Here is a 13,747-nt window from a genome sequence, read left to right as displayed (position 1 = left end):
TGCTGAACTTTCTTCTCGTGTGCGTGTGCGTGTGTGTGCGTGTGTGCAATAATTGCACTGCAATTATTTTCATTGCCAAGTATAGTACTTTGTAGAAAATAAATATTTAAACAATTTATAGCTTGATTGCTTCACTTTGTGTTGAATAAGAAGAGAATAGGATAGAAAAGCACTTACTTAATAAATAATCACTCTCAACATTCTGGTTCAGGGTCTTCTGCAGGCATCAGGCACCTGAAGGTTTTTGACTGAAAAAATGCTAGTAATAAACACATTTTCCTTATAGGGACATTTCACGTATGGAAGAAACTACAGTCACTCAATGTGACCCTTTTTGCAAAATAATATATGTTAATGACGTTTAGAATATTTAGAACACTTTCCTGGGGTCTTTATGTGTGTAATATGTGGTCTTAGATTTTAGCAGTGAGCCCAGTGTCTCTGATGTCATGGACACTGGGCTCACTTACTTCCTGGACTACATGTTGTCTCAGTAAGACAGCCCTCCCCCTATCCACAAGGAGGAGCAGTGCACTAAAGCATTATGCGAATTGTAGTCCAGGAATTAAGTGAGCCCAGTGTCCATAACATCAGAGACACTGGGCTCACTGCTAAAATCGAAAATATCTAAAACCTATTACACGCATAAAGACCCCCAGGAAAGTGTGTGTGTGGGGGGGGTGCATAGACATAAAGGTAGACGCCTCTTCCGGCTCTGGGGCGTCTGTATCTCGAGGGAAGGCAACATGGAGGAAAGCTTTCCTGAGATTCCTTGCGAAGCATAGCGGAAGCAAATCGGAAGCCTGCCAAGCTTCCAAGCTTCCGGGTACGTAACGGATGGGGACGTCCGGTAATCCAATCAGAGGTGCGACTCCTCTTTCCCAGCGCCACTTGCTTTGGCAATGTAAACGGAAGTCCTGGAAAAGACGTGCTGTGATTGGCCAGCAGTCACTTGAGTGGCAGCGACGCTGCATGCCTTCAGCACTTCCGCATGACTACTTCCTCCCGTTGGAGACGGGTCGCTCTAATGAACTGCAGCGGCCAATGAGGCATCTGTATTTTTTTATATCTAGTCTTTATTTATAGCCTCCAGTTTTGCAAAAGACAACATATCCTATCAAACTGATTTTAATAAGTAGATCTGCATTAGCATACTTCATGTATAAAGTTTTGATTTTGGAAATACTTTGGACAGGCGTGCAAGGTGGGGCAAAACATCAGCCTGGAAAACCGCTGCCACAAATACATAACACTGAATGTGTTTGTTTCCTCTGTTAAGACTGCTCAGGACTAGTTGGCCTTTTTGTGCTGAGATTTATTATTATTATTGGTGTAGTTATTGACCTTCTGGCTTTAATTACTCACTGTCTTAAATGTGTCCTGTATATTCACTGTAATTTTCCTAGTTTGTGTGCTTCGTATATATTCATTTTCATATGTGACTGCTTCTGACCACTTCTGGAAAAATATATATAATTATTTTCATGTCATGTGAAAGCAAGGAATCATAGCTTCAAATAGAGGGTATGCGCGTGACATCATCATCAAACCCGGAAGTTACCGGTATGCAGGAATGCCTACTGAGTGTCAAAAAACTACTTTCTGGCCTCGACAGCCCATACATCCACACAGAAAAGTCATATCTGATTGCATTAAACAACGTTAAACAATGTTAAACTCACTTTGCCTGTTGCTTTGCCACTCGATGTGCCATTCACTTTAAGCATGCGCATACCCTCTATTGACAATTGAAATTGGTTGTTCAGTTTGGCCCCCCAGTTTTGGAGATATCACTTGTAGAGTAATGTCTTGCAGAAAACATTGAGCTGAGAAAACAGGCTTGAAAGGTTAACTTCTGTGGTCTCTAGCATTACACCTACAGTACAGTAGCTACATGTTTAAGCATTTATTTCATGTTATATTTCAGCTCTGACATTTATTTCAGACATGCTGTAGTATGAGAAGACTCTGCCTGTGCTATTAACTCATTCACTAAAAAACTGATTTTCTCCTCTCCTGAACAGTTAATCTTGCCATGACTGTCTCTGTATCAAAAAGAGTCACATATATTCAGTCTTGTTAAATCTCATTTATTTGAACCTGAGCAAGACTAATAATAATTTAATGGGACGCATTGACTACACTTTTGTTAGCTCAGCACTGGTGGTTAAGTGTTACTATTTGAGGAGTGCTGTTTTGTCCATGATTTCTTGAAACGTTAATCAAATACAACTTTGACTGGGAGCCACAGTGGACAGACCTTTATTTTTGAATAGCCAGTGTGAGAGCCACCATTCCAGGAAACGTTGCTAATAACCTCTTGAAATGGCCGGTCCGCTGGCTCAGAATGAGCTGGCAGACCACTTATGTTCACTATTTGTCATACAAGGAAGTATGTAGGACTTAAGTGGTTGGACTGATTAGTTTGTAGACAGAAAATACTGTAACTACAATGGTGTAAGGTTATAGTACCTCACTTAGATATAATCATTATGAATTGACAGAAGATAACTACATTCAAATCCGTTTACACTGCATTATTAAAGATATAACCATTAGTTATGATTGTGAATAGAGGTTAACTACAATGGTATCAGATTACTGCACATTATCGCTTTGGATATGAATAATAATAATAATAAAACTTTATTTGTATAGCACCTTTCATGACATGAAATGCAGCTCAAAGTGCTTTACAGAACAATGGAGAATAAAAAAAAGCAAGGCAACGACATTAAAAAACAAGCAGTAATGCAATACAGTGAGGACATGAATAACAAAAAATAAAAAATAAAAGATCAATTAAAAGCAATGTTGTAGAAGTGGGTCTTGAGCTGAGCTTTAAAAATGTCTACAGAGGCTGCCTGACGAAGGTACAGTGGGAGCTTGTTCCATGCCGACGGCCCGTAGAAGCAAAAAGCTGCTTCCCCGTATTTTTTAGTTGCCGTTTCTTTAGGCAAAGCGAGCAGGCCAGCAGTGGAAGACCTTAGGGGGCGGTTTGGGACATATTTAGGCAGTCAGTCATGTAGGTAGGAAGGTGCGAGACCATTGAGAGCTTTATAGACAAGTAAAATAATTTTAAAATCAATCCTAAAAACAACCGGAAGCCAGTGCAGTGATGCCAAAACTGGAGTAATATGTTCTCTCATCTTAGTTCTAGTTAAAACTCTGGCTGCTGCATTTTGGACAAGTTGTAATCTGTCAGTTGTTTTCTTAGGCAGTCCTGAAAAAAGTGCATTGCAGTAATCAAGCCGAGAAAAAACAAAGGCGTGGATTAGCGTTTTTGCATCGTCCAAGGACAAATAGTCTCTGATTCGTGCAATATTTCTAAGGTGAAAAAAGGCAATCTTGGTAACATGATTAATGTGTGAATAAAAATTCAATTCAGAATCAATAATAACCCCCAGGTTCTTTACTGTACTGTTACTTTCTACAGTCAGGTTGCCAAGTCTGCTTATTATTGATTCTTTCTGCTCACTAGAACCGATTATCTCATCCAACATTTGATGCTAGACAGACAGGTCAACAGCGGGTCTAAAGCACAGGGATCATCTGGAGCCACAGAGAGATATAGTTGGGTATCATCAGCATAGAAATGAAAATTTACTCCGTGATTGGTAATGAGTTCGCCCAATGGCAGTATGTACAAGGAGAAAAGCAGAGGGCCAAGAATCGAGCCCTGTGGAATACCAGAACTGATGTCGTGTTTGTCTGAGTCAAACTCGGCTAGATTGACAAAGTAACTTCTGTTTGATAGGTAGGAGGAAAACCAGGACAGGGCCATACCAGACAGGCCTATCCAGTGCTCCAGACGCTGTATTAAAATTGAATGATCAATCGTGTCAAATGCAGCCGTTAGATCTAGAAGTAAGAGAACGGATACATGTTTCTTGTCAGCAGACACCCTAAGATCATTCATTACTTATCAAATTACTGTACATTATTAGTTTACAGTAAATATAATGATTCATATAGAGGCTACTCTAAAAGACAGAACAATACCGTGGTATCAAATGACTATCTGGTATCGGTAACGCTGACACAGGTGGTCAATGCTGCATTTAGCTTTGCAGTAATAATCTGAAATATAAGACTTCATGTCAAATTAAAACAATGTTTTAACAATGTTTGCCCAAACGTTTTAGCCCATGACCTAGCTCTGCTTCTCGCATGAAATGCAGACCAGCCTCTCGACTGTAGCGTAAATAAAAGGAACGTTTTTAAAGTAAAAGGACCCATAAAAATGTGTATGCGACCCACAAATGGGTGACTCCCTACCCAGTGTTTTGGAACCAGTGGTGTAGAGTTGTAGACTACCATGTTACATCATCCAATGCGTCCTTACAGACAAGGGACAAATTGTGGGCCGCACAAAGTAACAGCCACCATCTTTCAGAACCTTTGTGTAAGTTGCTTAGCAACACCATTCACATGCGCTGAATTTAAATGCAATTAACAAGAATGGCATACAATAATAACAACAATAATATTAATATAATCTCACATAAAATGCATAAAATAATTAACCATCATAATATCTGGGTATCTCTGTCGGGATGGGAGGCTCTTTACAGAATTGTTTATATGCATTCTTGTCACAACAGTGTCTGCTTTGCTATAGGCAACAGGGCCTGGGAATTGATTGAACACCTGTCCCTCTTTATCCATGTATCTGACAGAAAGTTCATTAACACGATCCAAGACTTATGGGATTCTGACATCAGACAAACTAAATGTTCCCATAACGGACATGCAAATCAAGTTGCCCGGAGATAGACCCATTGACATCATGGACCGCCAGGCTAATTACCTGTGATGATTTTATCTGCTCTGGATGCATGAGAATCGGCTCCTCAGTGACCTTCTAAGATTTTAAGCATCTACCGTCAATTACAGGGTCAAAATTTTAAAATTGCCAATAAAACCATTATGTCTGATTATTTATTCACGATAGCAGTACAAGTTATGGAGATGTAAAATGTAGGCTACTATGCTGTGTGTGTGCGTGTGTGGTACAGCCAAGTCTTAAATCGATGCATATTCAGCCACACACACTGGATAAACCCCAGTTCCTTCCACACGCTACATCCTACCGGGGAAACTCCCCCCTGTCGGGTGAAAAGAAGCGGCTCATGCATTTCAGGAAGCATGAGGTCAGTCCGTTGCTCTCCCCAGGTTGGTGGAGGATTGATTAGATAATTGACACTGGGTGAAAAAAATGAGTTACAAAATCAAACAGTGCCTCTGCTTGCTGCTTGGCTTGCCCCATGCATGCCCCATCTATGCAAGGCACAGAAGAATAGAAATGAGGCCTCTTTCTTTTTTTAGAAGACCTGCCCTCCTCAATCTCATCTGTACTTCTGACCCCATGTCTACTCTACTTCCTGTATCTGACGGCCCCTTCGTGACTCCTGAGAGTGTTCAAATTACACTTTCAATTGGTTCCAATTGTATCAGAGTTAAATTAACAATGAGGAATTTACTTTGTGAACTGGCTGTCCCAGCATCCTCCTCCAGCCTCGTTCTCTCTCTCTCTCTCTCTCTCTCTCTCTCTCTCTCTCTCTCTCTCTCTCTCTCTCTCTCTCTCTCTCTCTCTCTCTCTCTCTCTCTCTCTCTCTCTCTCTCTTCATTAGCTACCGCTGTCCTTTCCTTACCCTCTCCTAATGCTTCAGCTGTCACAGCAGCCCTGCATGGTTGAAACCTGGACATATTCCAAGCAGATTAATTGGACAGCTAAGATAATCACGCTGGTCACACTGTTCAGCATTCTCACGTGTGTTTTATTAAATGTCTCTGTACATTTTGGGGAGTTAAATAATGAACACAACTTTATCCACAAGCAGTGAATATTGACTACCAGCTTTAAACAGCATGCTACCTCAACAATGTTAAACCTATCCTCCTATAGGCTCATAACATGTCAATCACTTACTTGAGGAGCTGGGTTTCTGAGATTGACAGCGTTGTCTTAACAATGACATACAGTAGACACTGTGTGTGTGTGTGTGTGTGTGTGTGTGTGTGTGTGTGTGTGTGTGTGTGTGTGTGTGTTGGAACGAAGCAACACAAAAGCAGAGTAAACTAGAATGCTATCTGGTCCTAAACAGAGAATACACAGAATACCTGAGCACCGTGACCGACCCAAAACAAAGACAAATCTTAACTAGGTACAGACTCAGTGAGCGATGGAGAAAGGCCGTCATAGGCAGACTATGCACCCACTGCACACAAAATGAAGTGGAAACCGAGCTACACTTTCTCACGACCTGTCCATTGTACCAAGACATCAGAGACACATACTTCCCACAGATTACAACCACACACAGAGATTTTGAAAACATGACCAAACTCCCATATCTGCTGGTACAACAATGTGCAACCACAGCAGCAAGATTTGTGAGTTGCTGACATGCTGTGATAGGAGAAGGATTGTATTGTTGTATTGTGCTTGCACTTTCTGCTTATGGATACTAGTATATGGTTTGCACTAGTTGCATTGTGTTTTCCCCTTGTGTGTGTGTGTCTCATGGAACCTTGGATACTCAAATATGAATATGCCCAAAATTCAATATTTTAATAATATATTTACCTGACAGAGCTCTCTTCTTTGTTTCAATGTCTTCAGGTTCACGGGACCCAACCTCCCCTCGCCCATCATCAGCAGCAAGAACTGGCTCCGTCTGCACTTCACCTCTGATGGCAACCACAAACTGAGGGGCTTTAGTGCCCAGTATCAAGGTGAGATACCAGTAGAGACATTTCACCTGTTGATATGAATGCAGCTATGGAACTTCTCGTCCTCTTCCACTAATAGCTGCACACATGTAGGTATAGCCAGTGTAGCAGAGCAGGCCTGCCTGAAGCCCAGAAGTCTAAAATGAATGAATGAATGAACTAACGAATGACTGAATTTGGTCATTCACACACAACAGAAAAGAATACACTAGCATAAGGGCATCAGAAATGCATTTCATATAGTGGAATTTTGCAGTTCCACTCACAAAGAGATTTCTGATTTATTTTTTTATAATTTATTTCCAGGCCCCTGGTGAATCATTTGGTTAAATCATTTCGGAAATCTCTATGGAAAAGAATAATGGGCTTTCTATCTGTGGAACCACAAAATGGCCACCATTTCTATTCCCTATATTAAATACTATCTTTGGCATAGATTTGTTCTATCTATATTCTGGTGTCTTTCGTCAAAGCTAAGCTTTTCCCAAGCAGAATTGGCTAATTAAAATGCTGCAACATGATTAGATTTGAAGCCCTATTACCGGGATCACACACGTATGCAAAAGCACACAGACACACAGGTGCACCGGCACATGTGGGGAATAAGGATTTACTCTTATATCTGTCCATCACTAAAATGACAAAAAAGAGACCATATCTAGGAATCTCACCTCCAGTCATCCACTTAAATTCAAATGAGAGATAGGGAGATTGGTCGAATCCTCTTCACGTTAATTCCATTTTAGTTTTAGAGTGTAGGTACAGTACCTTTATTTTTCCTGCAGAATATCATGTGGAAAACTGAAAATATAAAAATTATATACAAAATTACATGTCATGCTTGAACTGCATAGATGACTTCCTGGCTTTCAAACACAATTTGGCTAAGTCAGAGATAAATGCGGAGGAGTTAATTAAATTGTTTATAGACGTGTGAAGAGTATTATACAGATAATGTTGATGGTGTTTTTGAAAATGATGAATACATTCATTTTGAGCCTCATTCATTTTCCCCCTTTCCCTGAATGTGTTGATTACTTTTAGTTGTAAAGTAATCATGCAATTATCGTCAAATCCAATCATTTAAACATTGTCATATCGTTTGATAAAAAACCAAAAAATACTATTTTGTGCAACTTTTATTCCACTATTCTGTACCCAGACCACTAATCCTCATTATTCCATTCCACCTCCTCCCACAAATGGAGGAGGAAATTACACACATTGTTGAGCACTCCCTCCGTTTCCAAAACGAGCTTCACGAGTGGAATGGAAGGTTTTGTTGTGGATTAATATGGAAGATTTGCGGCTTTGTCTGAGAATTGGCACACATTGTTCCACGATGAGCATGGGTGGACTCGTTGATGAGAGCCATTGCTCAAGACCTTTTCACTATTCATCCATTTAGTTTCTTTCTGAATTCATCCTAGCATGAGAAGTGGGCCTGGGTGTGCTGAGTATTGTTCATATTTAGATCTCTCTAATAATATGTTTCTCTATTTTCCCTTCACAGTCAAGAAGATGACTGAACTCAAATCTCGAGGTGTTAAGATGCTGCCCAGCAAAGACAACCACCACAAGATTTCAGTGTGTAAGTTTACTGTATGGACGGAACTTCTCCGTCTTGTCAAAAAGTTAGCTAGGCTACTTTACAACCAGCCTAGTTTTAGGATGATTGTCTGTGGGGTTTTTTTGTGCATTGGAAAGTATTGCAGCTTCACCAGTTCCTCATTTCTGGGTGAATAACATTACACCAAAATTGATTCCCTCTTAACTTGGAGGTGATAAACACATGAAGGCCACATTGTCTGCTGAAGAAAGGCAGACCAGTAGACAAAAGACAGTGGCAGTTGCATTGGGCTGCCCTTTCTTCCATGTCAAATGAGAATCTCTCTTTCCATCTGTCTGTGCAACCTACCTTCACACTTAACCTTCCGTCGGTTGATCGGTCCATTCACCACTGTGGCCCCAAACATACTATAATAAGTACTTGATGGATTGCCATGGCATTTTCCCGGCACCTTCATGAACCACAGAGGGGTTCCTGAGTGAAGGTGCACACAAGTTATCCCAAAATCTAGTCCAAAAATGCTGTGAAACTCGCAGAGTCAAAGGCGTAAGAAGAAATGGCACCCTTTTCACATTGGAAGGAGGTAGGGCCAATTATAGCGCCACCACGAGGCCACAATAACCTACCTCTAGTTGAGATATGGAATCACTTTTATGAGACGGACCTGGCCAAGAGTGCCACATTAAAACTAGAAAATGTGCACAGGTCTCTACCATGGGCCAGGTCAGGTTGTGGCCTCATGGTGGTGCTATAATAGGCCAATGTGAAAAGGGTGCCATTTCTTCTTATGCCTTGGATGGCAATTGGATGATTTGAGGCATTTTGTTCCAAGAAATTGTTTTGCAAAAATCCACCTGTTGGTGTGAAAACGGTGGGATATATTCCTCAGCCTAGTAGGAAAGTCAGTGAAAGATTACACGTAAATTGCACGCTGCATTCATGATTTGAGGCTTTTGTTCAAAACGGGTGACTCCTACAAACTTTGAAAGCCAATGTTAGCCAATTAGGATGGTATATGAAATATCGGACAGATCCGTCTTGAACACATGACTATAGAGATACTGTGTAACGATTTGCGGGATTTTTAGCCAGAATCTGGAGGAGTAATATAAAAAAATCGTTGGCATCTAGGGAGTGTGTGTGCAAAATTTGGCATCGACCGGGTTAACGGTGCAAAACATACTCTCTCCACCTGCCTTCGGCCTGCTGGAGACAATAATCCATACAGGATAAAGGAGACAATTAAAATCAAATACAACACAGGATTCGGCTCTCACAAATACGAAAACTAAAGACAAGGTCAATGTCCCACACTTTCTCTAATGCCCTAAGAGTCCTTTAAAGTTGAAACAAAGCATCATAAGTTATCACTTCTGTTGATTGATTGATTGATTGAAATCTTTATTAACAGTTTGTAGAATTTACAGTACATTTTAATCACAAACTCAATACAAAGACTGTCAACTGTGAGTGGACGACCCAATTAAGCATTACACTTGTTTACAACAGGGTCCACATTGTTCAATTCATCAAAACATTTAAAGACATACAAACATTTAGAGACATACAAATAGACATTTCTCTGTAGGTAAAGAACAGAACAGGAATTCATCATATGGGAAGCAAAAAAGGGAAAAGATACAATATACAGTGAGGGAAAATGGGGGGGGGGGGGGGGGGGGGGGGATTCAGATTTTACAGAGGCCAGTTTTGAAATGCAGCCATCCGTAGGTGCCCTTTGAGAGCGGTTTTGAAGGAGTCAAGGGATTCACATGTCTTAATGAATGAATGTTAGCATTAAGTCATTCTGTTCCATGTGAAGGGGGCAGCGTATTTGAAAGCTTTTCTTTACCCAGCTCAATATTGTTAGGAAAGGTCAAAACATTATATGAGTGGATCGAGGTTGTACAGGTAAGTACACAGACCCGAGGAGAGTTTAATAAACCAAGCAATGCATATGCCTATATGTACAGTATATACGATGACCAATCTGCATATTTTGTACAGGGTGCAATTAATAAACCTTTATAATGTAATGCTGATTCCAGGATGAGCCCCACTGATGTTGTTGATGCCAGGGCTTTATTCCTCTGGCGCCATGCACCCTTCCACTGATATCCATGTGGGTGTCAGGAGTAGTACCAAGACTAGTCTTGTTTTTACTTTATTATCTCTTCCCCGTCACATTCCTATCCGATCCTGCAGGTAGATCAGAAGAGAAATTTGCATAACTCAGCGCTGCTCTATGACATTTAATGTGCAACACGCACGCACGCACGCACACACACACACACACACACACACACACACACACACACACACACACACAAATAAACAATATTTCAACCGCACTTGATGTTCAACTGTCCGTCCGACAAAGTTGTTGATAAACATTTTACGTGTTTTTTGTACTTTAAATGTCGTAGAGTGGCATGCTGTCAGATTTCTCTTTTTATCGACCTCTTTCACTTTATTTCTAGCTCTGGCACTGCCACTTTAGGGGGATGTGCATATCCTTCCTTAAACTAATTATTTTCAGATTCAGATACAAAGGGCAATTCATTTTTGCAGCATACCCAGTCCACAGACATGACAAGAAAGACTATAGTACCTCCGTTTTCCCCCTGAACTCCATGTCTTGTTACTGTACAGACATTTCCTGTCATCTCGGATGTTTGTGATTAGTTTGCCTCCATTTTGTGCCCCCTCACCTCTTTGGTTCCCATCACTCCTCCTGGAACTGATGAGCCTCATCCATCATTCATCCTCTTCCCGTGGCCACCTGGGCCCTATGTGAAGGTGTCATCCTATAGCCAACTGGGCCCTATGTGAAGGTGTCATCCTATAGCCAACTGGGCCCTATGTGAAGGTGTCATCCTATAGCCAACTGGGCCCTATGTGAAGGTGTCATCCTATAGCCAACTGGGCCCTATGTGAAGGTGTCATCCCATAGCCAACTGGGCGCTATGTGAAGGTGTCATATAGGCTAATTCATCCTCTTCCCATAGCCACCTGGGCACTATGTGAAGGTGTCATATAGGCTAATTCATCCTCTTCCCGTAGCTACCTGGGCCCTACTGTATGTGAAGGTGTCATATAGGCTAATTCATCCTCTTCCCGTAGCTACCTGGGCCCTACTGTATGTGAAGGTGTCATATAGGCTAATTCATCCTCTTCCTGTAGCCACCTGGGCCCTACTGTATGTGAAGGTGTCATATAGGCTAATTCATCCTCTTCCCATAGCCACCTGGGCCCTATGTGAAGGTGTCATATAGGCTAATTCATCCTCTTCCCGTAGCCACCTGGGCCCTACTGTATGTGAAGGTGTCATATAGGCTAATTGTCTCCACCAGGCCGAAGGCATGGGGGGAGAGTATGTTTTGCACTCCGTCCGTCCGTGTGTCCGTCCGTGTGTGTGTGTGTGTGTGTGTGTGTCCGTCCGTCCGTGAGCAGCTAATCTCGGCCACCGTTAACCCGCTCGATGCCAAATTTTGCACACACACTCCCTGGATGCCAACGATGAACCTCTGCCCCAAATTTTCCAGAACGGCCTGTTATAGCGCCACCAGGAGGCCGCTTTGTGCAAAATAAGTTTTTGCACAGTACACCTACAGATTTTGTCCAAACATCACGCAAATTGGTACACAGTCTCTCTAGAGCCATTCAACGAAACCGGTCTTTCACATTTCTCAGACTCCATCCTGATTGGTTAAGATTGGCTTCCAAAGTTCACAGGAGTGCTCAGTTTCAAACAAAATGCTGCAAATCATGAACACATCGCGTGATTTCCGTGAAATTGTGCACCCACATTCCCACTAGGCCGAGGACGAAATGCCACATGAACAATTTCAACTCAAGGTGGCGCTATAACTGGCCGAAAAGTGTTTTTACCTCTAACTGCACGGATCTGTGGATAACTTTGTATGCCAACTCCCTAGAGGCCAAGGAAAAACCTTTGCCTGGAATTTTTCACATCTGCTCTTTATAGCGCCACCAGGAGGCCGACATATGTAAAACACATTTTCTATTATTACTCCTTCAGATTTTATCCAAATTTCACGCAAATCGCTATACACTATCTCCATAGTCATGTGATCAACACGGAGCGGCACCATTTCCCATCTTCCATCCTGATTGGCTAAGATTGGCTTCCAAAGCTCACACGATTCGTCCATTTCGAAAAAAGGCCACAAATCACACAGTGTGCAATTTCCGTTAAATTATACACGCACATTTTCACTAGGCCGAGGACGACATGCCACATTTTTTTCCTCAAAATCAGCCTCACGGTGGCGCAATAACAGGCCAATTCCTGTTTTTAGCTATAACTGCATCGATCTGTATACAACTTATGTATGCACACATGGAAAAACATTGTACCTGCATCCCTCCAACACGAACCTCCGGCCCAAATCTTCCTCAACAGCCTGTTATAGCGCCACCATGAGGCCACAACCTGACCTGCCCTGGTGGAGACCTGTGCCGATTGGCACTTTGTCTAGTTCATCCTCTTCCCATAGCCACCTGGGCCCTATGTGAAGGTGTCATATAGGCTAATTCATCCTCTTCCCATAGCCACCTGGGCGCTATGTGAAGGTGTCATATAGGCTAATTCATCCTCTTCCCGTGGCCACCTGGGCCCTATGTGAAGGTGTCATATAGGCTAATTCATCCTCTTCCCATAGCCACCTGGGCCCTATGTGAAGGTGTCATATAGGCTAATTCATCCTCTTCCCATGGCCACCTGGGCCTTATGTGAAGGTGTCATTGTGAGAGGGAGGATGACTGATTTAAGCAGTCACACCTGGCCTGAGTCAAACTAGAACTGGACTCAGAGCTGGGTGTGGCTGCGCACCTGTTGTGCATGGACTTGATCAAGTCCATGAACGGCATCGAAGGGTTTAGCTGGCCGTTGTTCCATCGTCCCGGGCCATGCGTCTTGTGGCATGCTTAAAATATTAAGGCTGTGGGGGAAAGAAAATCAATTATGTAAACGATTCAAAGTCTATTCACAATTTCCCAAAAATCGATTGCAAAAAAAAAAGAAAGAAGAAATTGCTTGTTGATGTTAGAGGAGTTTTTATTATATTGTTTTTGTGATATGAAATGTAAGCTTACCTTAATCACAGTAAACATGACTCAGAATTAGAATCAGAATCAACTTTGTCACATCACAGTTTCACAAGTAAAAAAGTGGGTGAAAATGTTTTTGTGCGTAGTTCCCATCGTATCATTGTATTTGATGTTGTGTTTCTGCATCAAATAGAACTACAGTACACCTAATCTAAGATAGGCCTACCATCAAAGCCAAGAAGATTTGCACAACCCTCTCTGGTATTATATATTTTTTGTTTTAGCTGTTGGAACTAAATAGGCTACAATTGGTTGTTAAAGTCCAGGTGAAAACAACATAATTTAGATAACATTGATTGGGATTTTTTT

General features: G+C 41.7%; 1 protein-coding gene across 1 annotated transcript in view; it reads left to right on the top strand.

Moving 5' to 3' along the window:
• Positions 1 to 13,747, top strand: part of csmd2 (CUB and Sushi multiple domains 2) — a gene marked incomplete at both ends in the record, with an annotated part of 400,982 nt that overhangs the window by 172,666 nt on the left and 214,569 nt on the right. Inside the window, 2 exons of the mRNA XM_083776184.1 lie at positions 6,626 to 6,738; positions 8,249 to 8,326. Coding sequence (XP_083632310.1) covers positions 6,626 to 6,738; positions 8,249 to 8,326 — 191 coding nt within the window. The remainder of the gene's footprint in view (positions 1 to 6,625; positions 6,739 to 8,248; positions 8,327 to 13,747) is intronic.

The sequence above is a fragment of the Protomyctophum parallelum genome, assembly GCF_964188405.1.
Source record: "Protomyctophum parallelum genome assembly, chromosome: 1".
NCBI classification, from domain to species: Eukaryota; Metazoa; Chordata; class Actinopteri; order Myctophiformes; family Myctophidae; genus Protomyctophum; species Protomyctophum parallelum.
The sequence above is the reverse complement of the archived record's forward strand: the minus strand, read 5'-3'. Positions and strand labels throughout refer to the sequence as shown.